This window comes from Adiantum capillus-veneris, chromosome 3 (assembly GCF_014529385.1).
Source record: "Adiantum capillus-veneris isolate H3 chromosome 3, ASM1452938v2, whole genome shotgun sequence".
Lineage (NCBI taxonomy): Eukaryota > Viridiplantae > Streptophyta > Polypodiopsida > Polypodiales > Pteridaceae > Adiantum > Adiantum capillus-veneris.
Window position 1 is genome coordinate 145,069,702 of NC_140933.1, and position 25,403 is coordinate 145,095,104.

Genomic DNA, 25,403 nt, shown 5'->3' on the forward strand with positions numbered 1-25,403 from the left:
CGAATTGCTTGGAACCATCTTCAGATGACCAAGAAAGATACTGTGGACGCTTATTGTGAGAGATTCTGGAGCTCTTTTCTACCCGCCTCTTCATTTAAGAAGATCTCGTTCAAGGAGCAGATTGAGCGATTTACCTTGGGTCTACCTACAGAGATCTGAGATCACTACTTGGAACAAAAGTCAGCTTCCATTCAGGAATTGATGAGTCATGCGAAACGAGGTTTTGCCATTCACTCTGGCAGCTTGAGCTACCCCACCGATGAGATCATGACACAAAGAGCCGAATAGACTTCGACAAATGAAAGTAGAAAGAGGAAGAGCAATCCAGAAAAGAAAGATGCACGACCCAAACTCACTCCTCAGGAGAGAGCTCGCTACATCAGGGAAGGAAAGTGCTTTGGATGCGGGGAAACTAAACATCTCTCTGCTAAGTGCCCTAAAAAGGCACAGAACGACAAGGATGACGAAAGGCCTGAGAGTTTGAGAGCAGCTGAGGAACGTGGAAGAAAAGGCAAGATGAAACAGGACTGGTTCTAGATTGCGTGGGTATCGATCTTAACACGATGGACGAGAGTACAAAACTTTGTCGAGCTTGGGGCAAAGTGAGACCAAGAAGCCCTGATCTTCTTTGATGGAGGAGCCAAGGTCAACATCATTTCACCGGAATTGGCGGTGCGGCTCGAGATCACTCCCGATCGGATGGGACCACTTGCGGAGGTAGTTCTAGCGGCACGCGACAGGGACGTAGCCACTACACCTTTCATTGGCAAACTTCGGTTGCATTGTCAGGGGTATTTGGGGCATGAGGACTTTTACATAATGCCTTTGGAAGGTTGTGATGTCCTCTTGGGAATTCCCTGGTACCACAAGAACAACGCTGTGGTTGACTATCGGACGAGGAAAGCGACTTTGACCACAGAGAAGGGCAGAACCATTGTACTTGATATTAAACTTAAGGGTGTGGGGGAGCAGGAGAGAGAGCCCACTTGCTGTCCTATGCAATGAGAGTGAAGGAGAAGGGGAGAGTGGTGCAGAAGAAGCTTGCGCAGAGAAAGAACGTGAGAGAGAGAGAGAGAGCTCGTTAGATTTGGGAAAAGTCACGCTATGCTTCATTTGGGCTTCACCTTTTAGTATATGAGTAAGTGACTAGGGGGCCATTCACACTTGGGCCCCCTCACTTATAAGTCCTTTTAACTTATAAGTTATAAGTACAAGGCACTTAGGCCTTTATTCCCTAACAACCTCCCACCTAAAGGCAATGTACCTTGGGAGATCAAAGAATCAGCTAACTATGATACAACAGCTGATCATGCACTTACTCATCCAACACCCATCATCTGTCGGCAATATGCAAACTGCTCTGCTGGAAGACTCTTGGTCAAAAGATTTGCAGGGTTGTCATCTGTGTGCACCTTGACAAGTGTAATGCTCTTGTCATCAAGCACACTTCTGATAAAATGATACTTCACCTCTATGTGCTTTGTCTTGGCATGAAAAACAGGATTCCTTGCAAGCATAATAGCACTCTGACTATCACAGTGTAGCACAGGAACCGGTGACTCAGTGGCAGCCACATACTCAGCCTCAGTGGTAGACAAAGCAACACATTTTTGCAGTCTAGAAATCCAAGAAACTGCACCTCCTGTGAATGTAAACACATATCCAGAGATAGACTTCCTGCAATCTGGATGTCCAGCAAAATCCGCATCTGTAAAGCCATGCACAGATGTCTCACTCTTCCCAAAACAAATGCACAAGTCTTTAGTGCCTTTCAAGTATCTCAAGATACACTTCACTGCTTCCCAATGCTTTTTGCCAGGATTGCTCATGTACCTGCTTACCACTCCCACCGCAAATGCAATGTCCGGACGTGTAGCAACCATAGCATACATCAAACTGCCAACGGCTGATGCATAAGGAATCTTGGCCATTTCAGCCCGCATATCATCTGTGTTTGGGCAGTCATGTGCAGTCAGTTTTACATATGGAGGCAGCGGAGTACCAAGTGCCTTTCCCCCATCCATATGAAAACGATGTAGCACCTTATTAACATAATCTCGTTGAGATAGATACAGACGCCTGTTAGGTCTATCTCGAGAGATACGCATGCCCAAAATATGATTAGCATTACCAAGATCCTTCATGTCAAAGCGATTCTTTAAGCTTTGCTGTAATGCATCCAACTCCGTGACATTTTTACCCGCAATAAGCATGTCATCAACATACAAAATCAGCAATAGAAGAGATCCATCACTTGCCGTTTTGATATACAAACAGTGATCAGAATTACTTCTTTTGTATCCTTGAGACCTCATGAATGTATCAAACTTGTGATACCATGCACGGGGAGACTGTTTCAAACCATACAAGCTCTTCAAGAGTCTACATACTTTCTTCTCTTGCCCCTTTGACACAAAACCTTCTGGCTGCATCATATAGATCATCTCAAGCAAATCGCCATGCAAAAACGCTGTTTTGACATCCATTTGCTTTAACTCCATATCTTCAGAAGCAACCAGGCCTAAAACAAGACGTAATGTGGCAAGCTTTACAACAGGAGAAAAAATCTCGTCAAAATCAACACCATGCTTTTGTTTGTACCCTTTAGCAACCAAACGTGCTTTGTACTTAGAAGAAGCATCAGATGTGACCTTGGTCTTGTAAACCCATTTACATGGCAGAGCCTTATGCCCTTTAGGCAAATCAACCAAGTCCCATGTATGGTTTTTCTCCAAAGACTGCATTTCCGAAACCATTGCTTTGAACCATTTCTTACTGTCTTCCCGTTGCATAGCCTCTTTATAGCAAGACGGCTCACCACAATCAGTAAGCATGACATAGTCCAAAGACGGTTCATATCTATCGGGGGGCCTTGTCACCCGAGTAGACCTACGCACCCAATGATCCATAACAGGTGGATTTTCAGCCTGTAAACCATCAAAAACAGCAGGCTGTTCAGCCGGTTGCATCGCAACAACGGGCGGTCTAGGAGCATCAACCTGTTCCCCTACCTGTGGTGCATCAATGGCAACTTGTTGGGGCTGATTTTCAGCAGCTAATGGCTGATTTTCAGCAGCATTTTCAGCATGTAAAGGCTGCTGAACATTGGGCCTTCTTGGCTGTCCATATGTAACATCTTCACGAAAAACAACCCGGCGCACTTCCTCGACCTTTGTGGGCTGTTTGTGCATGCAATTCTCATTGAAGATGACATCATTGCTGCGTATGATTTTCCGTAATGCGGGATCCCATAATCTATACCCCATTTCACCATCCTCACCATATCCTAGGAAAATGCATTTATGAGACTTTGGTTCTAGTTTGGTGCGCAGTTCACTGCGGATGTGAACATAGGCCTCACAACCAAACACTCTTAAATGTGCATATGAGGGTGGCTTGCCAGACCACACCTCCTCAGGCACCTTTCCACCCAAAGCCTTGCTAGGTGAGCGATTAATCAAGTGAATAGCTGTTTGCACAGCTTCTGCCCAAAAACCATGAGGTAATGCAGCATGTGACAGCATACTCCGAACTTTCTCTTGGATAGTCCGGTTCAACCTCTCTGCAACTCCATTCTGAGAGGGATTAAAAGGAGCCGTGAGCTCTCTTTTAATACCTTTAGTAGCACAAAAGTCAATAAATGCTTTTGATACATACTCCCCCTCATTGTCTGAGCGCAAAGACCTAAGCTTCTTGTCAGTTTGATTCTCAACAAACGCAAGAAACTTCTTGAAAGTATCCAAAACATCGCTTTTAGCACGTATTGGATACACCCACACCTTACGTGTAGCATCATCGATAAACGAGACAAAATATTTCTTTCCCCCTAAGGACAACTGTGGCATTTTACATACATCGGAATGCACTAAGTCTAACCTGTCAGACTTCAAAAAAAGTGACCTTTTGTGCGGTGTTTGACTGTGCTTACCATAAATACAGTGCTCACAATGAGAAAAATCAGCATACCTCAAACACAGCAAATAACCACAACGAGACAGAGTTTCCATTCCTCTTTTACTCATGTCCCAACCGGCCATGCTACAAAGAGACACTTGGCTGCTCGGTTACGGCGACAACATGGTCACGCACACTAGATACATGCAAAGGATACAAAGTGTTCGATTTACAACCCTTGGCTACAATCCGGGCCCCTTTACAAATTTTCCACTTGCTATCACCAAAAGTGGTGTGATAGCCTGCATCATCTAGCTGCTCTGTACTAATCAAACTCTTCTTGAGTTGTGGCACATGGCGCACTTTGTGCAAAACAAAAGTCATATTATCAGCAAAGGAAAACTGGACACTGCCAATACCTGCAATGTCACATGCATAGTTGTCTCCCAAATAAAGTGCCTTGCACCTCACCTGAGTACCGTGTAAACCAATCCCTATGAGGTGTTACATGGAAGGAGGCACCTGAATCAAGAATCCAAGTATGCATGTCCACATCAGAACCCATAGCAAGGGTATGTGCATCCACATAAAAGGCATTGAGTACATCAGTGCTGCTGTCACTGTCACAGCTACTAGCAACATTGATTTCCTCAATCAACACAGTGCTCTTCTTGGCATTTCCCTTGTCCTTTGCATCAGTTTCAGCACCCTTGTTCTTCTCTTTCTTCCACTCATAGCATTCCCGTTTATAATGCCCTTTCTTTCCACAATGATGACACACAACATCTTTCCTACGAGATTTGCTGCGTGCCCTGTCCTTACTGTTAGATTTCTCCCTCTGTTGAGACCTGCCTCTCAAGTGCAATGCATTAGAAGACCCACCTGTGGTGTTCTTCCTGTTCATCTCTTCCATCAAGAGAGAACTCTCTACATCTGCATACTTAAGTGACGCACTTGAGTTACTAAGAGCTGTCCGGAATATATCCCAACTCTCGGGCAATGTGCATAGCAGAAAAGTAGCTTTGAACTCCTCATCAATCGTGAATTTCAGCTCCGTCAGTTGGCTGAAAATAGAATTGAATTCATTGAGGTGCACTGACATGTGCGTGCCCTCTTTTATACGGAGATCCATAAGCTTCTTAAGCCAATACACTTTACTGGCAGCACTCTGCTGTGCATACAACTCGTCTAAACGCTTCCACATGCCCCATGCTGTCTGCTCATTCTCTACATTGAAGAGTAAATTGTCAGACACCGAAAGCATGATCGTGGAGCGAGCCAACTCATCCACTTCTTCCCATTCTTCAATCTCCATATCAACCGGTTTCACACCCTGTAACTTAATAGATTTCGCCTGTTTCTTCTGCAACATCACATTATAACATTGCTTCTTCCATATAGCAAAGTTATGGGCACCTTCAAGCTTGCGAATGTGCAACAAATTGCCACTTTCACTGCTAGAAACCATTCTGAGTGATTGCAAACACTGAAACCCTGTTTTGCCGACCTAAACACGCCCAAATGTGCGCAATCGGGCAAAAAACAGCTTGCTGTTACAAAAAAAACAGCGAGCAAATTTCACGCGAAATCACCCCAAAACGGCGTACATTCACTGCCAAACCCTTACCAAAGGTTTCCACAAGGTGTATACATCATTTGCTTGCTGAAATTCCCTGTTTTAGGGCAAAAATCAGACCTGTAAACACCTGTTTTGCTGAATTTTCAGAACCTCGTTGGTGGAAACACCTGTAAGATTGACCTGTGAGACTTGCCCTAATGAAATTGCATCAAATTGGCCCCGAAATTGGTCAATTTCAGCAGAAATAGGCTGCTGTTCGCCAGTTTTTGAAACCCTAATTTTGGGGAAACTGTCACCGGAGGTCGATTCTACACGGTGAGAGGATCCCTTCGCGACAGAGTTGATTGAAAACGGTTGAATATCCTTCCCGCAGCGAGCAAAAACAGAATTCTGATCTGTGTTGCGAAGATGGCTCTCTTGGAAACCCTAAAGCTCTGATACCATGTGTGGGGGAGCAGGAGAGAGAGCCCACTTGCTGTCCTATGCAATGAGAGTGAAGGAGAAGGGGAGAGTGGTGCAGAAGAAGCTTGCGCAGAGAAAGAACGTGAGAGAGAGAGAGAGCTCGTTAGATTTGGGAAAAGTCACGCTATGCTTCATTTGGGCTTCACCTTTTAGTATATGAGTAAGTGACTAGGGGGCCATTCACACTTGGGCCCCCTCACTTATAAGTCCTTTTAACTTATAAGTTATAAGTACAAGGCACTTAGGCCTTTATTCCCTAACAAAGGGCGAGTCTATCCCTATTGTATCGGCTTCGGCCATTTCAAAGTTAATGAAATCCAGTCTGTTTGTTTACTCGATCTTTATGGAAGAGTTGAGTGATGAGGATAGGACAAATATGTCTGAACTTGATAAAGAATGCCAAGATTTTCTCCAGTCTCATGCTGATTGCTTCTCAGAGGGCCCGCTAGGCGAGTTACCACCCACTCGTCTTGAAGATCATACCATTGATCCGATACCTGGAAGCACACCACCGAACCGGCCACCTTACCGTGTGAGCCGAGCCCTGAACGAAGAGATTATGAACCAAGTGAAAGACCTCTTGGAAAAGGGTCTTGTCCAGCCTAGTACTTCACTGTATTGCTCTCCAATGTTGTTGGTTTTGAAGAAAGATGGATCTTGGACAATGTGCATTGATTATAGAGCTCTCAACAAAATCACCATCAAGAACAGATTTCCGATTCCTAGAATCGATGATATATTTGACCGACTTCAGGGATCCTCGTGCTTTAGCAGGATCGACTTGAAAAGTGGATATCATCATATCCGAATCGCGCCAGAAGACGTCTACAAGACAGCCTTTCGAACGACTTTTGGGTTATTTGAGTTTTTGGTGATGCCTTTTGGCTTAACCAATGCTCTTGCGACATTTAGAATGATGGACAGGATTTTTCGAGAGTACAGGCTGTTTGTTGGCACTTTCTTTAGAGATCATCTGCTTCAAGTCTTTCAGGCATTATGAGATCACAAGTTAGTAATTTGGCTGTTTTGAGCAGTTTTTGATGCTAGCTTTTGGGATCAGATGCTTTTGGGGTTAGTACTTTTGAGCAACCCTTGTACTGTTTATAAGAGCCCCTGCGGCCTCACTGTGTAGAGCATCTGGACGCAGTAGAGGACCCTTGGGAGTTGTACTGTTGCGGCGAGCAATAATAAAGAAAGGGGCGCGTCTTTGGGGCCAGTGCGTCTTGGCGTGGAACTCCGCCGTGCCGTGTCGACTCTCTCTCTCTCTGTCTCTCTCTATCTCTGTGTAAAGTTCGCCGATTTTGCAGTTTCTGTTCGTGTGTTGCTATTGATTTCTCGCTTGGAGTGTCCAAGCCTGTAACAGTGGTATGAGAGCTCAGAAAGATTCTTCTTCTACGGAGGATCCGATCCCTTCTACAACACACATGGAATCCTACAGAAACCACTCCTCTCTGCGGGAAGGTGAAGAGGAGTTGAAATCATGTGTGGGAACTACAAAAACCAATGAAGACCAGACAAATTTTTGGCAACGAACTTTGTTAGAGCGGAGTACTACGTCAACTGCAGGTTGACTAGTGTGTGAAAAGATTGATAAATTACTCTCAGAACCCGCAATATGTGAAGCATCTGAAGACTTACCCGATGGATGAGATTCACTCGAGATGGCGAGAGACCATTGATTCTCCTCTCAACTCGGGAAGGCAACCGAGAGACGAGTCAAGTGTAGAAAAGTGGAAATTGCATTCACAGAAAGAGTTGGACAACGCTCTTGAAAAGAAGATGAACCAGATAATGAAAGGCTTGAAGCACTCTCAGAAGAAGACGAAATTGGTAGACTTTCCCCGTTATTTGGGCCGAAAGTCTACTTACAAGGTGGCAAGCAGATCCAAGAAGCGTGCTCGTTTTGAGAATGACCTTCATTGTCTTTAGAGCAATTCGTCATCCTATAGTTCCAGTGAGGATGAGAAAAGGTGGAAGAAGCGGAGAAAAAGCAAGAAAAGTAGATTTCTTACAAAGTGTAGAAGGCATGTGTAAGGTGCAGCGGAATGAATGATGAACTTTGCTCAAGATGAGTGCTCCGAACTGTGCTCAAGGGTTCCTTTTCTTTTGGAAGGGAGAGCCTTCCATTCTTTAATGAGAGAGTGCAATGGACACAAACAAAGTGAATGGACACTGTGCGTGAAGGTGCATGAGACCGAGAGATAGAGAGAGAAGAATACGACACTGTGCGTGAAGGTGCATGAGACCGAGAGATAGAGAGAGAAGAATACGACACCAGAATGTTGTCAAACCATCCTCCAAGGGCCCCACTGTCTATGGCGAGAGCGGTCTACTTATGATTGCACAAATCTCTACAATGCTTTGGACTTGCCGACGATGTCGACGACGAGACGGGCTGGAATCTGAAACTGCTAAGGCTGAAATCTGTAAATCTTTATCTGCTGAATTTTGACTCTATGTCGATGACGATGTCGATGGCGACGATGCGATGACGACGCGCTGAAACTACGAACTTTGCTGGATCTGACCGTGCGGCGAGGATCTGTTGCATCTGCGAGGTTCTGGACTTGTTTTGCTGTACGTAAGTGCTGAAAACTGAAAACGCTGGTCCTAGGGCTGATTCCGTCGCGAAGATCTGCAAAAACGTTGAGGTTGATCTGCAAACCAAAAACGCTAGGGCTGAATTCTGCTCTGCTGCTGGTTGTCCTGCAAATGCAAAACGCTAGGCTTCTTAATTTGTCTTGCTGCTGGCGGGATTGATCTGCCGTGCACAAAACGCAAGGCTGCGTGTGGATGAAAACGCTAGGTCCTTGCAGATGCAAAAACGCTAGCCTTGCTAATGTGGAGGGGTCTTGCTGAGAAGTTGCCTGTTGAGCAAGGTGCTCCTGCTGCCTCCTTTGCCAGAAAGTGCTAGCGCTAGGTTTCTATATATACAAACTTAGCAAAATTGCCCTACCTAGTTCCTAACAAAAGTCACTTAATTAATAAGTGAAAAATATCAAAAATAGGGAAAATAGGTTTAATGCACTGGAAAATTCCCCTGATGGATTCTGGTGGGAATACTGATGATCATGTTGTGTGCAACCGGAGGATATGCATCTAATCTAAGTGTGTGGACATGCACGGTTTGCGAACAGACTCACAAAGGTGCTAGATCACTTCCTATTCTAGACTGACTTGATTGATATGAACCTTGGTCATGCTGTAGCTTGTGCACGGACACATAGGGTTGGATGTGTCATGTGACAGCATGGGAGGCCGTCTAGCAGTTCAGAGGAGGAGAGCTTGTCCTCTTCTGACAGTGAATAGATGAGCAAGAAGACCAAGGAATTCAAGGAAGGGGGTCAGGCCGTCAGGTTTGACACGTTTTTCAGGCTATCAGGACACCCATCGAGCCCTTGAGTTTAGTAGTTTGCCGCCTCCTTCTCAGGAGGTCGGTTCTCGGAACGTTCCAAGGTGCAAAGGGTGACATCTTATTTGAAAGGAAATGTACAGACATGGTGGTCTACTTTGTTGTTATGCAGAGAAGCACTTATGACAATGGGTGAAGTTTAAGAAAATTTTCGCATCAACTTGGATATCGGAAGAATATAAAGATGTCATTATGGCTTGGCATCGCCGTCGTCCTCATCGTCGTCGACATCGTCGGCAAGTCCAAGCATTGTAGAGATTTGTGCAATGAATAGTAGACCGCTCTTGCCATAGAGAGTGGGGCCTTTGGAGGAGGGTTTGACAACATTCTAGTGTCGTATTCTTCTCTCTCTATCTCTCAGTCTCAGTACCTTCATTCACAGTGTTCATCCACTTTGTTTGTGTCCATTGCACTCTCTCACTAAAGGAACGGAAGGCTCTCCCTTTCGTAAGTAAAAGGAACCCTTGAGCACAGTTCGGAGCACTCATCTTGAGCAAAGTTCAACATCACTTCCGCTACACCTTACACATTCCTTCCGAGTGTAGAACTTCCTTTGGTTCTATGGGTTTAGTTTCCCTTGTCCTCTTTGCCATTTCTTTACAGTTGGGTCGTGTTGACGTGGAAAATTGTATGGATGTTGACGTGGCAGGGCTGTACGAATTTTTTGCGTTTTGCATTGGCAATGCCACATGGCAGGCTATATGGATTTTCACAAATTTTGATGGCTGTTTTGAGCGGTTTTTGACGCTAGGTTTTGGGATTAGATGCTTTTTGGTTTAGTGCTTTTGGGTGAAGTGCTTTTGGGCAACCCTTTTACTATTTATAAGAGTCCCTGGGGCCTCACTCTGCAGAGCATCAAGATGCAGAGTCTAAGAGCAGAGGACCCTCAGGAGTTGTATTGTTGCGGCGAGCAATAATAAAGAAATACCGAAAGGGACGCAAGTCTTTGCCTGCCGGAGAAGAGGCTTGGTCTCATGTGCAGCCAGTGGTTACAGAGGTTATGTGCCATACGTTACTGACCTCGATGGTGCCTCTTAGAGGATAAGCTGACTAGACAAATTCTTTTTGCAGTTCTGGATGCTCTAAGCCCCACTATGCTTTTAGGTTTACAACATATATTTGACATAGGAGAAACGCCTGCCTCTATGTGTTCAGGACTTATTTCTCTTGTACCGAAAGATGGAGATACATCGTCCCTCCGACAGTGGAGACCGATCACTTTCATGTCTTCCGTGGATAAGATCTTTGCTTGCATGATCAATATGCGCTTGAAATTCTTTATGTCTGATCTCATCCATGCTTCACAAACAGGTTTTGTGCAAGGTCGCTGTATTTTGGATAACATCTTCACTCTATGAGGCAATTGAATGGGCTTGTCAAACAGAGCCTATAGCGTTCATGCTTCTTGATTTTGAGAAGGCTTATGATAAGAGTAGATTGGGGTTTTTTGGAGGGCATTTAGGGATGGATTTCCCCTTGCAGTGTATATCTGCATTATACCTTACTGACTCTAGCAGTGTCACTATTAGAGGCCACAATTGGATGGCGCTTTCCTCTGTCTTGTTCAGTTTGATAGGGATGTCCCTTGGCAGCCTACTTTCCGTTTTTAACCGAGGCCATGTCTCTCTTCTTGCACCACAGGACTAAACAGTTGAGAGGTCTTACTATGCCTTTGGATTACTCGCGAGGTTTGCTGGATCAGGAGTATGAAGACTATGCTCTTTGTACCGTATGACACACCCACCTTGGACAGTCTACGGGATACTTTTGATACCTTTTGCTTGGCCAGTGGTGCTCTCGTCAAGTGACACAATTGTTTTGGTTCTCTCAATGGAATGAATGAGGATTGTCAGTGGGTGCGTAGGATAATTTCACTTGGCTACCTAGAGGACTGACTTGTAGATATTTGGGTTTCCATATTGGCATGGAATCTGGATGTGTCAGTTGAGCAGCAGTTTGCACCCGTACTACAGTCTGTCAGGAAGAAACTTTGCCAATGTTATCCTTACATTTGTCTTTGGCTGGCAGAGCCCTTGTGGTGAATTGGGTTATTCTTACGACGGCTTGGTTCACTTCATCCTGCATGGCTCTTCACTTTAGCATCATGGTGCATTTGAAGTGCCTTGTACACAACTTTTGTGGGCTGGCCTAGATGCTCTACTGACACTCAAACCACAAGTCTATTGGGAAAGTCATTTTGCCTAGAGAGGAGGGAGGCTTGGGGATTAATAATCGAGAGCTACAGAGCAAGTCATTGCTTGCTAAGCTCATAAGATGTTGATTGTTTCCAGGGGCTGAGCCTTGGAAACTATTTCTGCACCATGCTTTGTGACATACCTCTCCTCATCTTGGATATTGGATCTTTGCGTTTTTAAATTTACTATTTGTTCTTTAAGTAGTTGTGTTTTTTGTTGTCGTGTTTTGTGTGTGCGAGGGGGAAAGGGAAATTTATTTTTGTATCACTCTTGTGCAATTAAAGGTAATGAAGTTAGTCTTTTGTTCAGCAAGTATATGCAATATACTGCCGGGTGTTTGGTGTGTGACCATCATATTCATCTTCACAAATGCACCTTTGGATATGTCTCTTTGGCACCATCTATGTGTTGCTTATTGTGGATTTGGAAGGAATTACGTCTTGCTTTGATGCGACACCCGCCTTCTTATGTCGAGGAGGTAGCGAGGCAACTACTTGTTTGGAATGCATATGTGACAGATTCAGAAGGGTGTCAGCTAAGCGAGAGGACTCATATTAACTAGGCTAGATGGGATGATGGGCCAGCAAGCTCTTTACGCCATTGGTCATATGCTTCCTTGGTCGGTGCACTACTGATGAGGCACCACTATGGAGATTGTGGATTTGGCAAGGAAAGCCCCTTGTTCAGTTGGACTAGGATCTTAGTGAGTGGTAGTGGACTTTGTTGTGCGATGTTGGGGCTCCTCTATCCTATTTTGAGTACATTGTATCGAGGCTTCTTGTCACAAGATGGGCACCACGTGCCAACAGAAAAGAGCAGACCGAACAGACTTTTAGCACTTCAATAACAAATGAATTGAAAGACAGAGACGACACGCGACACGGAGTGGCGAAATTCCACCCCAGAGAGTATTGGCCCCAAACCTTGGTGCCCCTTTGGGTATTTCTTTATATTGCATCATCAAAGTACAAGCCGGTACTCCAGACTCTGCACCTTCTCTAGGAAGCATGCCAGAGAATAAGCCCTAGCCTCATATTTAAAGGCCCTTGGCCTGAAAAGTAGTTACTGTAAAAAGCCTTTAAAACTCAAAAGCTTCTGGTCCAATAGCAAAGCCAAAAAGCTGCCAACACAATTTACGGAAATATGTACAGCCTGCCACGTCATCAGCCCGCGCAAAACGCGGAAATCCGTACAGCCTGCCACGTCATCATGTCAGCGCAATTTTCGGAAATGTGCCACGTCATCAGTTTTTGCGTGTGTGCAGGTCCTGCTTTATTTTAATCCCTTTGTCAGTGGGGCCCCATCGGCGGGGTCCCCATAAGTTGGTAGGACTTCTTCTGTTACTTGTTCTTCTTAGGGTTTAGGCCCCTCGGCCCACATCTGTAAGTTGGCTCCATTCTTTAGGCCTTGACACGTCAACAGTTTGTTACACTTCTATTGTCGACATGGCACCCTCCTCACGGTCCGCGCTAGTTAGAGGTATGGGAGGATCAACTTATCCTCTTAACTTTCCAACGACAGTTTTGGTCATGCATTTGGATCCTTAGGATCAGCCGCAGGATATGTTTTTTCATGTGGATGATAGCACATGGCACTTGGGGTTGCAGTCACTAATCATGATCTGACTTGTTAGAGATGTACTTTAGAGCCCAAGTCCTTGAGGCTCTTTTTTTGGGTTTGTTCATATGCGCAGCCAAAGTGGATGGCAATTTGTTGGATGTTGATTAGAGTGGGCATCCATGATGGGTTCGTGATGTGGGGGGCAATTGCATGACTTTTGCAATTTTAGGGGTCACACCCCTCTTTTCAAGGCTTGGCGACATATATGGTCTTCATGCTTACTTCCTTAGGATATAGAGTGGGCACTCTACATATGATCCTAGATGCAGGTCATCGCTTGGATTTCTGCCAGCGCGAGACAGTTTTCACCACGATATGGAGCATCCCGCTTTGAACCATGTGGAAGGTTCGATGTGCCCACATTCTGGGCTCACAGTTCCACCATTTTGAGCCATTTGGACTCAGCTACTGCATACTCTTCGCAGTCAATGGGATTCTTCATCTTGGTCCTCCATTGTAGCGAAGCTGTGTCGATGCATCTTTCTTCACACATGGGTGAGATTGTCAATTCTTTGCAATCAGGATCATGCCCACATCACATGGCATTATCCCCAGTGATTCATTTTACACTCATCGTACAAACCACCTTGACATTTACATAGCGTACACATTGTTACCTTGCTTTTGTACTTTCTTTGGGCGATAGGCCATCGAGCATCTTTAGAGGTCTCTTTTGTACATAGAATACAACCTCTTTTCTCGCGAAAACACACACACACACACACACACACACACACACACACACACACACACACAGAGAGAGAGAGAGAGAGAGAGAGAGAGAGAGAGAGAGAGAGGGGACGATAGGCCATTGAGCGTCTCCAGAGGTCTCTTTTGTACATAGAATACAGCCCCTTTCTGGCCAAAACACACATACACACACACAGAGAGAGAGAGAGAGAGAGAGAGAGAGAGAGAGAGAGAGAGAGAGAGAGAGAGAGAGAGAGAGAGAGAGAGAGAGAGAGAGAGGACGATAGGCCATTGAGCATCTCCAGAGGTCTCTTTTGTACATAGAATACAGCCCCTCTCTGGCCAAAACACAAAGAGAGAGAGAGAGAGAGAGAGAGAGAGAGAGAGAGAGAGAGAGAGAGAGAGAGAGAGAGAAGGTTGTTTCAAAATGTACGGATCTGTTCCGTACGGACCATACAGACGTACTATACGATCCGTACAGCACAAATCGATCCGTACAGGGCACTTTTTTTGGGTTTTTTTTTGGAAGATGATTGTGGCCGAGGGTTTTTGATGCATTTTTGCTGACTTATGGGTGATCAAACCAGTTCTTATTTGAGCTTTGATATGCCTGTTCAATCATCAATATCGTCTAAACTTTGAAGTCTCTTGCAATAGTTATACAATATGTGGTTGTCTTGTAAAACATGTCTTTAAATGTCTCTAAAGTTGTTGCCCTCTCTTGTTTTTTAAGTCCTAGGAAGTTTGGTAAATTGAGTTCTTTTTACAAGAGTACGTATTTTTACTTACATAAATTTTTTTCCTGTACGAAACAACGTACAATACGTACATACTACATATACGCCACATACAATATGTTCTGAACCACCTTGGAGAGAGTCTTATGAAGGCGGACCTCAACCTATGAGACATCAATGTACAACTGAGAGAGGCTCTTTGTCATCTTGGAAAGGAATCACAAAACCAAGTTGAAGATGGAATGGGGAAACATTGATTGAAAAAATTAAAAATGGGAGATAAGAGTTGGTTGTGGATTATAATAATGCAACAAAGAGAGGGTGTTCTGGGCTGATGTGATGTAGAGAAGGATGGAGCTCTATGTCTAGCGGCTCAAAATGTAAACTATATGACTGTGCATGGCCTATCTAGTGACATTGTGTATTTTTTTGGGTGGGGGTGGGGGGGGGGGGGGGGGGTGTAAAAAGCGTTTTGAAGAATAAGCCTAGATTTTAGTGGAACTGTATCCATCTCTCCTCTATCTCCTTGTGGTGTCATGCTCTGTCATTTCTCTCTGAAAAGCCCTGGGTATCTGATAGTTTGGTGCTTTTGGTCGCGTACAGACTTGTAGACTCTCTACTTGCTGTAATATGACCCATGGCTATGTGGGCAATGGGTTCCTCTTAAAGAAATCTTTGATGTGCTGTGGTTGCAGTCCTCCCCCTTGTCGGATCTGAGCTTATAGGGAAATCAGCTTGTGGTGCTGAATCTCTAGTGTGAACTATCCCAAGGGTTGTCGTAGGGAGCATTGAAATTTGCTCTTCAAATAGTGTAAAACCTCTCTCTAATGGTGGCATGTGTTCTGCATCTGCCAACATTGCGCTCCTTGGATTCCACCTACCCTTGGCACAATCTGCATCTCTCTGTCTTGGCCAATTGCTACTCTAGCACCATATGGGAGGAATCCCTCCATATATGATTATATATGGATCTTTGTATGAAATTTGAATCCATCCTCCAAAATGCTCATGAAGAGAGTGCAATAGTATAGCATCTTTGGCGGTAGTGGCCGGCTAGGTGATATCCATGTCTCTCGTGTATATAGAGCTCTTGAAGACCCTGCCTCAATATTTTGTTCCTCTCAATGGGTGAGAGGATGATATGTGGAGCATCCCAGCCATACTTGAAGGGTAGCTGATGATCCATGTATATCCTATCTTGTGTGAACGAGTACGTGCATATCATAATCCTCTATCTTTTGACTCACCAAGCTGTTTAGATGCCTCAAAAGCTCTATTTGCCAGGTGGCAAAGGCCCACATCTTTGAATCTATCGGCTATTAGTCTAGAATAGTGTTAGGATTTGTGCCTAAGCCCACACCATGGAGCTCTCCCCTTACTTTATTTTGTCTAGATTCAATGTATATGCCTACTAGACTTGGCTACCACTTTTAGTTGATGCTTGCATTGACTCCACATGGTACACACACCCACATACACACTCATGGAGAAGTATGCACGACACAGAAGAGATTTGGGCTGATGTTGATGCCTACCATCACCTATGATGTCATCCAAAGCTTTGCCCAGAAGCCTATATAATGGCTCACTATGTATTTGCACTCTAGTTCAATAATCAATCCAATTTGTGTCCACTATCTATGTGCATCGAGTCTCCTAATTGTGCTTAGTGTGGCTGCACATGATGTCCTCACCATCATCATGAATGCAAGCCTAATCTATCCACCCTAATCAACTTACTTATCAAGTGATATCAGAGCCTAAAGCTAGATCGATTTTTGTCTAGCACTAGATCCTAGTAGGTTTGCATTTGCATCATCTCTCTAGCTAGGCCATCGGAGCTCTTTCTCTCTCTTGGTTTCAAGATATTCTTTTTGCAACAGAGCCCGAGGGCTTAAAGTCTCAAAACCATTCCAAAATGAGCGGTGGCTTCAAGTCTATCTCGGTGAGGTCGTGGGGTCGACTCTGTCGTGCTAATTTTGGTGGTCAACACGGATTTAGTGCCCCATTAGTTGGCTTTCAAAGGTTCTCGGGTTCGTAAGGTCACCTACACACACCCAATGACTCAAGCCTCGCATACGGACTTTAAATCCCCCCAAAGTTTTAAACCTTCCAGCAGGTCCACCGGCGGCATTCACACACAGCTCTTGAAGGCATTCCGTGGGCAATTGCTATTTCCCAAAAAATAAGCAAGCCTTTGTTCCTGCGGCCAGTAGCTTTGCACATCAGCCTAGCAGAGGAACCATTCCCATGGCTAGCATCATTGCCTCCTCTCTTGGCTCCAAAGGTTGAGATGTACCTCTAAGTTATAAACCTTGTGAAATCTGAAGAAGTAATTTAATGTACTTGAAATTTTCCAGTTTAGTCAACTTGAGCCCTACTAATTTCCAACTGGCGTCCCACTTGCAAATTTTTCTAGAGCTAAACTGGAAGGTTTTTACATTAAACTTTGGAAGATTTTGCAAGGTTTTCTCACCCTTGTACGAAATGATGTATATAAAGGCCATCCAGTCATTTGTTCATTCGATCGATTAGTAGAAATCTGCAGGCGTATAACATATCTTGCAGTGGAGGACGGGTCTTGGCATGAATAAGAAGATAACGATGATGACGATGATGGTGACACTAGTGCTTCATGTGTGCACAGCACAGGCGGTGCTCTGGCCTAGACAAAGCCGGGTGTATATCAGCCGGACACCCAGGTGCATTAATTTATTTATTTTGTATTCCACGATCAAGGAATTTTATATCTCTAGTAGTGAAAAGCTCCCTTGTTCCTTTGAGTTTACCAGATTAGGATAGAGAGAGCAGCAAGACAGACAAATAGAGCAAGACTTGCAATTGCAGGCAGCTTGAGGTCCGAGGATAGGCCAGTTTAGCAGTCTTTGGATTCCTTGGAGATCCAGTCGCAAGTGCCTCTTATAGTAGGCACTATTGGGGTGAGTAGGAGAGAGTCTTCTCAGTTCTTTGCAGAGGAGTTACTGTTCAGTAGGTTTTGCATCACCAACAGATGTTACAATACCTGAGATTTTATCTGCCTAGTTCTTTGCAGTTGGTCTAGTGAGATTTCTATATGTCTATTTGAGGAGTGGGCCACTACGTGTCGACACGTTTTTTTGCAATTGCTAGGAGGACATCAGATTTTCCTTGGTTCAAAGAGACCACCCATGATTAGATTTAGAGTGTAGGTTTACAGGAGGGTTTCTTTTGGACGAGGGAGGCTGTCTTTGATACCGTATAGGAGCAGACGATGGTTGAGACCAGGTATTTCATGGATATCAGATAGTTTGCAGATTTGTTTGAGAGTCAGTTTAGTGATTAGAAAGAGGTGTATCTCCTTCCCTTGGCTTTTGTGGTGGACAATGATTGGGTCCCTTTTGCCTCTCTTATTGTATGGCTGTTCATAGATGTGCATCCTTTTTTGGGGTACAACATCCGGATATGTTAGAGTGGATGCGGATGATTTTGGAGGCACAACCAAGGGTTTCACAGTCCCTTGACTTTTGTGAGCTTTTACAGGAGTCTTTTTACAGTCGATACTTCACATCAATCATATACCTAGCACTGGACATTGTGGTTTTTGCTACATCACCCGAGGCAAACAGAGCTTTTGGCAGGTTTGTGTAGGCTTTTCACAGCAAGAGAGCTTCATTATCACTTAAGGATTAGAATATCTTTATCTCTTAATGTATCCTAGGGTTTCTTTTGGGATTTTCCCCCATGATCGCATTGTGTATCTTTCAGCCTTTTTCCCATATCTCTTGTATATGGACCTATGGTCAGATTTTATTTAACACTAAGGGTCAAAAACCACTTTTTGTGAGAAATGAAATGAAATGAAATGTTATGTTATATTAACGTCTTCAAAAGGCCAAAGTGACCTATGAGACCAGAAAGTTACAATGTGGTGGATCTGATACAAAGTCAGAGTAACAAAATAACAACATAACAAAACAAAACAAAGATATATACTATGGAATCCTAGACTGGTTGATGTGAACTAAGCAAAAATGGGCGGCTTGCTGGGATAGCTGAATCACAGGAGATCTAGCATCGGTCGTTGGCGGATCTCATCAATCTCCTCCATATATATATATATATATATATATATATATATATATATATATATATATATAGAGAGAGAGAGAGAGAGAGAGAGAGAGAGAGAGAGAGAGAGAGAGAGAGAGAGAGAGAGAGAGAGAGAGAGAGAGAGAGAGAGAGGCTGAAATATCTCCTTTGTAGAGGATGCCGTTATGAAGAATGCAATCAAGTTAAGAATATTTCGTGCATTGGAAAGCAAAGAGGAAGATATGGCAAGGAAGCAACTCCGTAGTTTTTTTAAACTAAACAATGTTAGCTTATTGGACTGTAATCAAATGCTTCAAGCATGTTGGTCTCATGTCAACACACAGGTAAAGCTTTTGTTCTGGCCATTTCGAAAGAAACAACATACTCATGTTCATACAAAGTAGTTCATGATGTAACAACTACAACAACTATTTTGAGTGATATAATGATGCAAATTGGAGATGACAAACTCGCAAGGTATGTGATTTTGTGATTTGCTCGTATTTGATATTATAGATATTTGTACTGCTTGCTGATTGGATGCTCATGGAGGTCCTCTTTGTTTCTGTTTTTTGCTGGGCAGTGGAGAAAGAAAGAAATTAAAATTTGTCCCCATAGCAGTTTCCCTTTCGTATTACACCTCTTTTGCCACACACACACACACACACACACACACTCACACACACTCACACTCACACTCACTCACACTCACACTCACTCACACTCACACTCACACTCACACTCACACACACTCACACTCACTCACACTCACACACACTCTCTCTCTCTCTCTCTCTCTCTCTCTCTCTCTCTCTCTCTCTCTCTCTCTCTCTCTCTCTCTCTCTCTCGGGACACGGGTTCTCTCTCTTGTGGGACACAGGTTTGAGGGGGTGGGAAGGGAAAGTGGTTTCGGGCTTGGGAATTCATTTGTCGGACCATCGGTTTCTACAAGTTTAAAGGTTGAACTTCCAAGCTTCATCGATTGGGTTCTTTTTCAAGTATTATGGCACCGTCTGTGGTTATTTCAGAACATCTACAATGCAAGATTGGTGATTGTATCGAGAGAGGGGCTGTTGTCCGCTTGGGGGGATGCTCCTATGCTCATGTCAACGTCTGGGAGTGGCTCGTGTGCACTCTAGCTGGTTCGGATGAAGGCGAAGTGGAGGACATCATCTTGCTAGGCAGAGGTACTTTCATTGCCAGTATCTCATCAAAGGAACTCACCTCTAGAGTCATCAGCTACACTTCTCTCGGCTTCGGAACAGATTGGTTTTTTTGCATCCGTGGTACGAGGATTTTACATTAGCTGCTTTTGAGGATAGATGTCAGGTCCCAAAGTATCGAGTAAAAATCGCTTTTCTAGAGTTGCCTACACAGTTTTGGTTGCCAGACATGTTGAGGCAGATGGGTTCTATCTTTGTCAAACCATTCATGCATTCAATGCAAATCCAAGCATCTGTGCCATCTATAAAGGTGGCTACCAACCCTTCCACAGTCTTTCCAGATACTATCATGTTTGAGTGGAAAGGGGGGCTACACTTGTAAAGGATTATGGCTAACCAGTACCTTAGATATCATGAGATGGGGCACTTGGTGAGGGATTAACCTAGAGGGAGACAACCCTCAGAGCCACAACAAACCCAACAGAGTTTTGCATAGCAGCAGGGCCCTGTGCAGAGTGCTAAGCAGCATCACAATGCTGAGCAGACAAAGAGACAGAGACAGGAAGGCAGATAGGTACATGCACAACCTATCCTTGTTTACAAACTGGTAGTGAGATAGAGGTCGACAGAGGCAGAGTAGCCCCGAGAGAGACCCTTGGAGCAGAGGTTACCAGATCAAGATCGAGAGGAGGTACAAGGACAGCTGGACAAAGAGATAGAGGACCTGTAGTCGATGGCAGTCCAAGCGTAGCTTGAGTTGCCTCTTATAGTAGGCATTGTTCAAGGGGTGCAGGAGAGTGAGTCTTCACAATTTGTTGAGGATTTTAACTATTTAGCAGGCTTCACATCTATAGCAGATATTCCGGTTTCTGATATCTTACCTGCTCAGTTCTTTGCGATTGGCCCATGGACTCTGGAGATCTCCAGATGTTTCGTTGAGGAGTGGGCCACTATGTGTCAACATGTTTTTCCTACAGTTGTCAAGAGCACGTCACATTTTCCTTGGTCCAAAGAGAGCTTCCATGATCAAATTTAGAGTGCAGGTTTTACATGATGACTCCTTTTGAACAAGGGAGGTTGTCTATTATACCATCTAGGAGCAGACAATGGTTACGCCAATTACTTTATGGATATCAGACAGTTTGCAGATTTGATTGAGAGTCAATTTAGAGAGGCATTAGGGCAGTTGGTATGGTCAGAGAGATGTGCATCTTGGTACCTTCTCTTGGCTTTTGAGGTGGATAGTGACTGGGTCCCTCCTGCCTCTCTTATACTTTGGTTGTGTTGTAGGTCCACATCCTTTTGTAGGGTACATCATGAGGTCATGTTATAGTGGATGCGGAGGCCTAGGGGTTTCATAGTCCCTTGGCTTTTGTGAGCTGCTACAGGAAGTTTTTACAGCGGATGCTTCTTATCAATTAGATATTCAATACGGAAATTTGTGGTTTTTGCTACAGCGCCTGAGGTGGAGAGAGCTTCGGGCAGATTTCTGTAACTTGATAGCTATACTTCATGACCTGATTAGAGTATCTTTATCCCTAGATGTATCTTGTGGTTTGATTTGGGATGATCTCCTTGTATACCTTTTAGGATTTTTCCCATTTTCTTATATATGGATCTGCGGTCAATTTTATGTAATGCAAAGGGTCAAAGCCCCACTATTGGGGAGAGAGAGAGAGAGAGAGAGAGAGAGAGAGAGAGAGAGAGAGAGAGAGAGAGAGAGAGAGAGAGAGAGAAATGAAATGTTATATTAACGTCCTCAAAAGGCCAAAGTGACCTATGAGACCAGAAAGTTACAATGCGGTGTATCTGATACAAAGTCAGATTAAGAAAATAAATTAAACTATGATAACAAAATATAAATATTGCGGAGTCCTAAGCTAAGCTGATAGGTGTGAAAAGTGAAAGGCGTGAAATGTGTGAACTAAGCAGTACAATGGGTAGACAATATGGGAGGGAAGTAGAGATCCATCTTCATCTGCACTCTGGACGACGAAAAAGTATGGCTCGAATCCTTTGTTGTAGCTTGCTTCGAAACTGTGTAGCTCCTCTTCTCCATCGGGGTCGTCTAGATCTCCCTAGCTCCAATGCTCGGTCTATGAGAATGCTAGTAGTGCGGGCAGACCTATCCACTGTTGGTTGCTCCTCTGTCTGTTCTTCTGGGTGTACATTATCTAGTGTAAAGAAATCTGTGATCTGTCTCTGGGATTGTCTCTCTTCAACTCTCCTCAGTAAAGTTTCTCTATGTCTGTGTAACTCAAGTAGATATAGCCCAAGACATCCTTGATCCTCATAACTCATGACCCTAGATAGAGGCCCAAAACCTTCTCTGAATAGACAATGAAAACGGCCTCGTATCTCATAGTACACTGTGCAATGCCATATGTAATGTACCTCTGTCTCTGGCTCTAGATGGCACAAGCGGCATATCCTGCTATCTGCTGGTGTCCCTCTGAATCTGCTAGTCTCAATCTCGAGCTGATGTGAGGACGTGCGTATCTGGCCAATGGCACAACGCAAGCCATGAGAAAGATGCGTGTCCATATAGCTAGGTCGAATCACAAACCCATCCCCCGTGAGGTGGAGAAGATGCTCTCTATAGAAAGCCATCTTTGTGCCCAACTCCTGTATCGGCTCTATCCATGTCCTTCTGGTGTCGAGCTGGATCAGATCCTGACGAATGAGTCTATTAATCTCTACCCGCGTCAGAGACCTCATGGGTGCCTGAAGAGAGTATTGAAAAGGAGGCAACCTGTCTATGGTGAAACCATGTGTCTGAAACGATGATGCCATCTGTGCATACCAGCATGATGTATCCCCATTAAGAGCTACTTGTTTGGAGGATTCTAGAGCTACCCTGGCATATCTGTCTCTGGTAGTATCCCACAGACTGTGTACAAAGGAGACTGATCTGGTAAGCGCCTCAATCTCCATAGGGGGGGCAGCTAATTCCGCTCGAATGATATCGTGCGGTACGGAAGCCTTGGCTCTAATCAGCCGAGAGATCATAGATACCAGGGACTTCTCCATACGCCTCCAACCATCCTGGCCTATAGAAGGTCCCCAAACTTGCACCCCATATAACATAGTAGAGGCAACCAAAGTATCAAAGAGCCATAACTTTGTCCTAGGTTCTTGGGACTGAACCTGCGAACACATCCTCCCATTCCTCCTAGAGCCGCACCAGCTCTAGTTAGTCTAGTCTTTGCTGCTCTTCGCAAAGAAAATCTCGGCCCAGTAAAGACTACCCCTAGGTAAGTGTATGCATCTGTATACTCCACCATCTCCTGACCATATTTGAAAGTAGGTACTGATCTCTTGACCCATTGCGGTGTGGTGTTAAACACCATAACTTCGGTTTTACCTAGGTTTACACACAATCCACTATCCTCTGCGAAACTGCGTAGTGCATCCAAATGTCGCTGCATACCCTCTGGTGAGTCAGATATCAGCACAATATCATCAACATAAAGCAACAATGGGATCCACGTCCCCGCCAGCTGCGCCCCCTATCACCCTCTCTGTCAATGTAATCCGACACCTCATCAACATACATACCAAATAGAGTAGGAGACAATGGGCAGCCCTGTTTCACTCCAATAGTAGGTACTGATCTCTTGACCCATTGCGGTGTGGTGTTAAACACCAGAACCTCGGTTTTACCTAGGTTTACACACAATCCACTATCCTCTGCGAAACTGCGTAGTGCATCCAAATGTCGCTGCATACCCTCTGGTGAGTCAGATATCAGCACAATATCATCAACATAAAGCAACAATGGGATCCACGTCCCCGCCAGCTGCGCCCCCTATCACCCTCTCTGTCAATGTAATCCGACACCTCATCAACATACATACCAAGTAGAGTAGGAGACAATGGGCAGCCCTGTTTCACTCCAATAGTAGAGTGAACTAAATCAGATACCCCTTTCGGAGTGCGTACATGTCCCATCACCGATCTGTACAAAGCCATAATCCCCCAAATCACCTCTATGGGCACCCCCATCTCCTGTAGTCTGCGCATCAATCGAGCTCTTGGTACCATGTCAAATGCTTTGCGAAAATCCACAAAGCTACAATAGATCCGTCTCCCATGTGCTCTGCCCTTCTCAATGATGGCCCTGAGTGTCAGAATATGATCAAGAGTGGAGAAACCCCTCCTGAAGCCGGCCTGACCCTTTGCTCGTACACCCTCGCCTTCTACCCAATTACTCAAGTGTTGCTCCAGAATAGATGCATACAACCGTGCCAATGTGTGTCCCACCATAATAGTGCGGTAGTTCCTAGGCTCTATAGGGTCACCAGCCTTGAAGATGGGCACAATATTAGACAACCTCCAAGTCTCAGGTAATCCCTCACACATGGCACGATTGAACAACACTGCAAGAACCTCCATCAGCATATTCCTGGCATGTATAAAGTGCTCCGCTACTAGACCGTCATGATCATATGCCTTCCCGGTCCTCATCCTGTCGATGGCCCTTTGTACCATCTCAGGTATAAAGAAAGTGCTCTTAGCTGGGCAAGGCTTGGTAGGGTCTGGAAGGGGTTCTTGTCCAGGAACCGTATATAATGATGTCGCATATTGGCCCCACACATCAGGTGAAGTAATCACTGGGAGAGGGGAGTGCTCATGGAAGAGTCGCCATGCCTCTCCTGAGTCCCTACTCAAGAACATCTGATATAAGTCTCGCTCCATCTGAGCTAGGTAAGCTCGCTTCTTCTGTCGCACAAGGCGTCGAAAAGCAATCCGAGACTGTTTGTAAGTGATGACTCCTAAGAGAAGATCCCTCTGAAGCTAGGCTCTCATCTCTCTGCACTCCTCATCATACCAACTATTCTGGGGCATGCTCCCAGAGTGTCGTTTCTTGCCCGGCTGAGTGTGTGGGTATGCCACCGATGCAGCCCCATGCAGTGTCTCAGTCAGTAGAGTGGTGCACTCCTCCACTGAGAGGCCTGTACCATTTGTGCCAGCTGTGCCTTCCAATAAACGATCCCAGATCTCCTTTGTATAAACGAAATCAGTCTCTGGTGTAAATGTATAGCGGGTGTGTGACGTGCCTCCGGATGTCTCGGTTGTACTATACTGAAATTTAACGAACAGTGTCAAGAGAGCATGATCTACTGCTATGTCCACTTGCCTGGCTCCCACTGTAAAATCCTGAATGCAGGGGACAAAGCTCGGTTGTGTCATAACATAATCCATTGTACTTGCCCCCTGTCTGTGCGGAAAGCATGTGAAACCGGCTGCTCCAGGAAATCGTTGTAAGCCATTAAGTATGGCTAATCCATGTGTAGTCGTCATTTCCCTGAGGTATCTCCCATACTCCGTCTGCTCTCTGTCATCTGAGCGTCTATCAAGTCTCAACTCACCCACATCCAGCTCTCTAAGCATCTCATCTGAAGTGTTGTAGAAGACTGTCTGCGAGTTGCCCGTTCGAGCATTGAAGTCCCCTAGGAGAATGATATCACCATCCCTAGAAAACTCCCAAATGTCATAATCTAGAACAGAGAAAGGCGACTACCCTCTGGATACAGCATACACTGATGTACTGGGAGGAAAGTAACATATGGCAATATATAG

At 44.8% G+C, this 25,403-nt stretch overlaps 1 protein-coding gene across 8 annotated transcripts in view; it reads left to right on the top strand.

The window, feature by feature from the left end:
• Positions 1-25,403, top strand: part of LOC147461860 (pentatricopeptide repeat-containing protein At1g76280-like) — a 37,750-nt gene that overhangs the window by 5,063 nt on the left and 7,284 nt on the right. For 4 of the 8 annotated variants that reach the window (XM_086509324.1, XM_086509323.1, XM_086509329.1 and 1 more), the window contains exon 2: positions 18,832-19,001. In XM_086509324.1, coding sequence (XP_086365450.1) covers positions 18,843-19,001 — 159 coding nt within the window. In that variant the 5' untranslated portion in view covers positions 18,832-18,842. Of the gene's footprint in view, positions 1-18,831; positions 19,944-25,403 lie in introns of those variants that run through there. The other 4 variants (XM_086509327.1, XM_086509325.1, XM_086509326.1 and 1 more) reach the window with 3 other exon arrangements.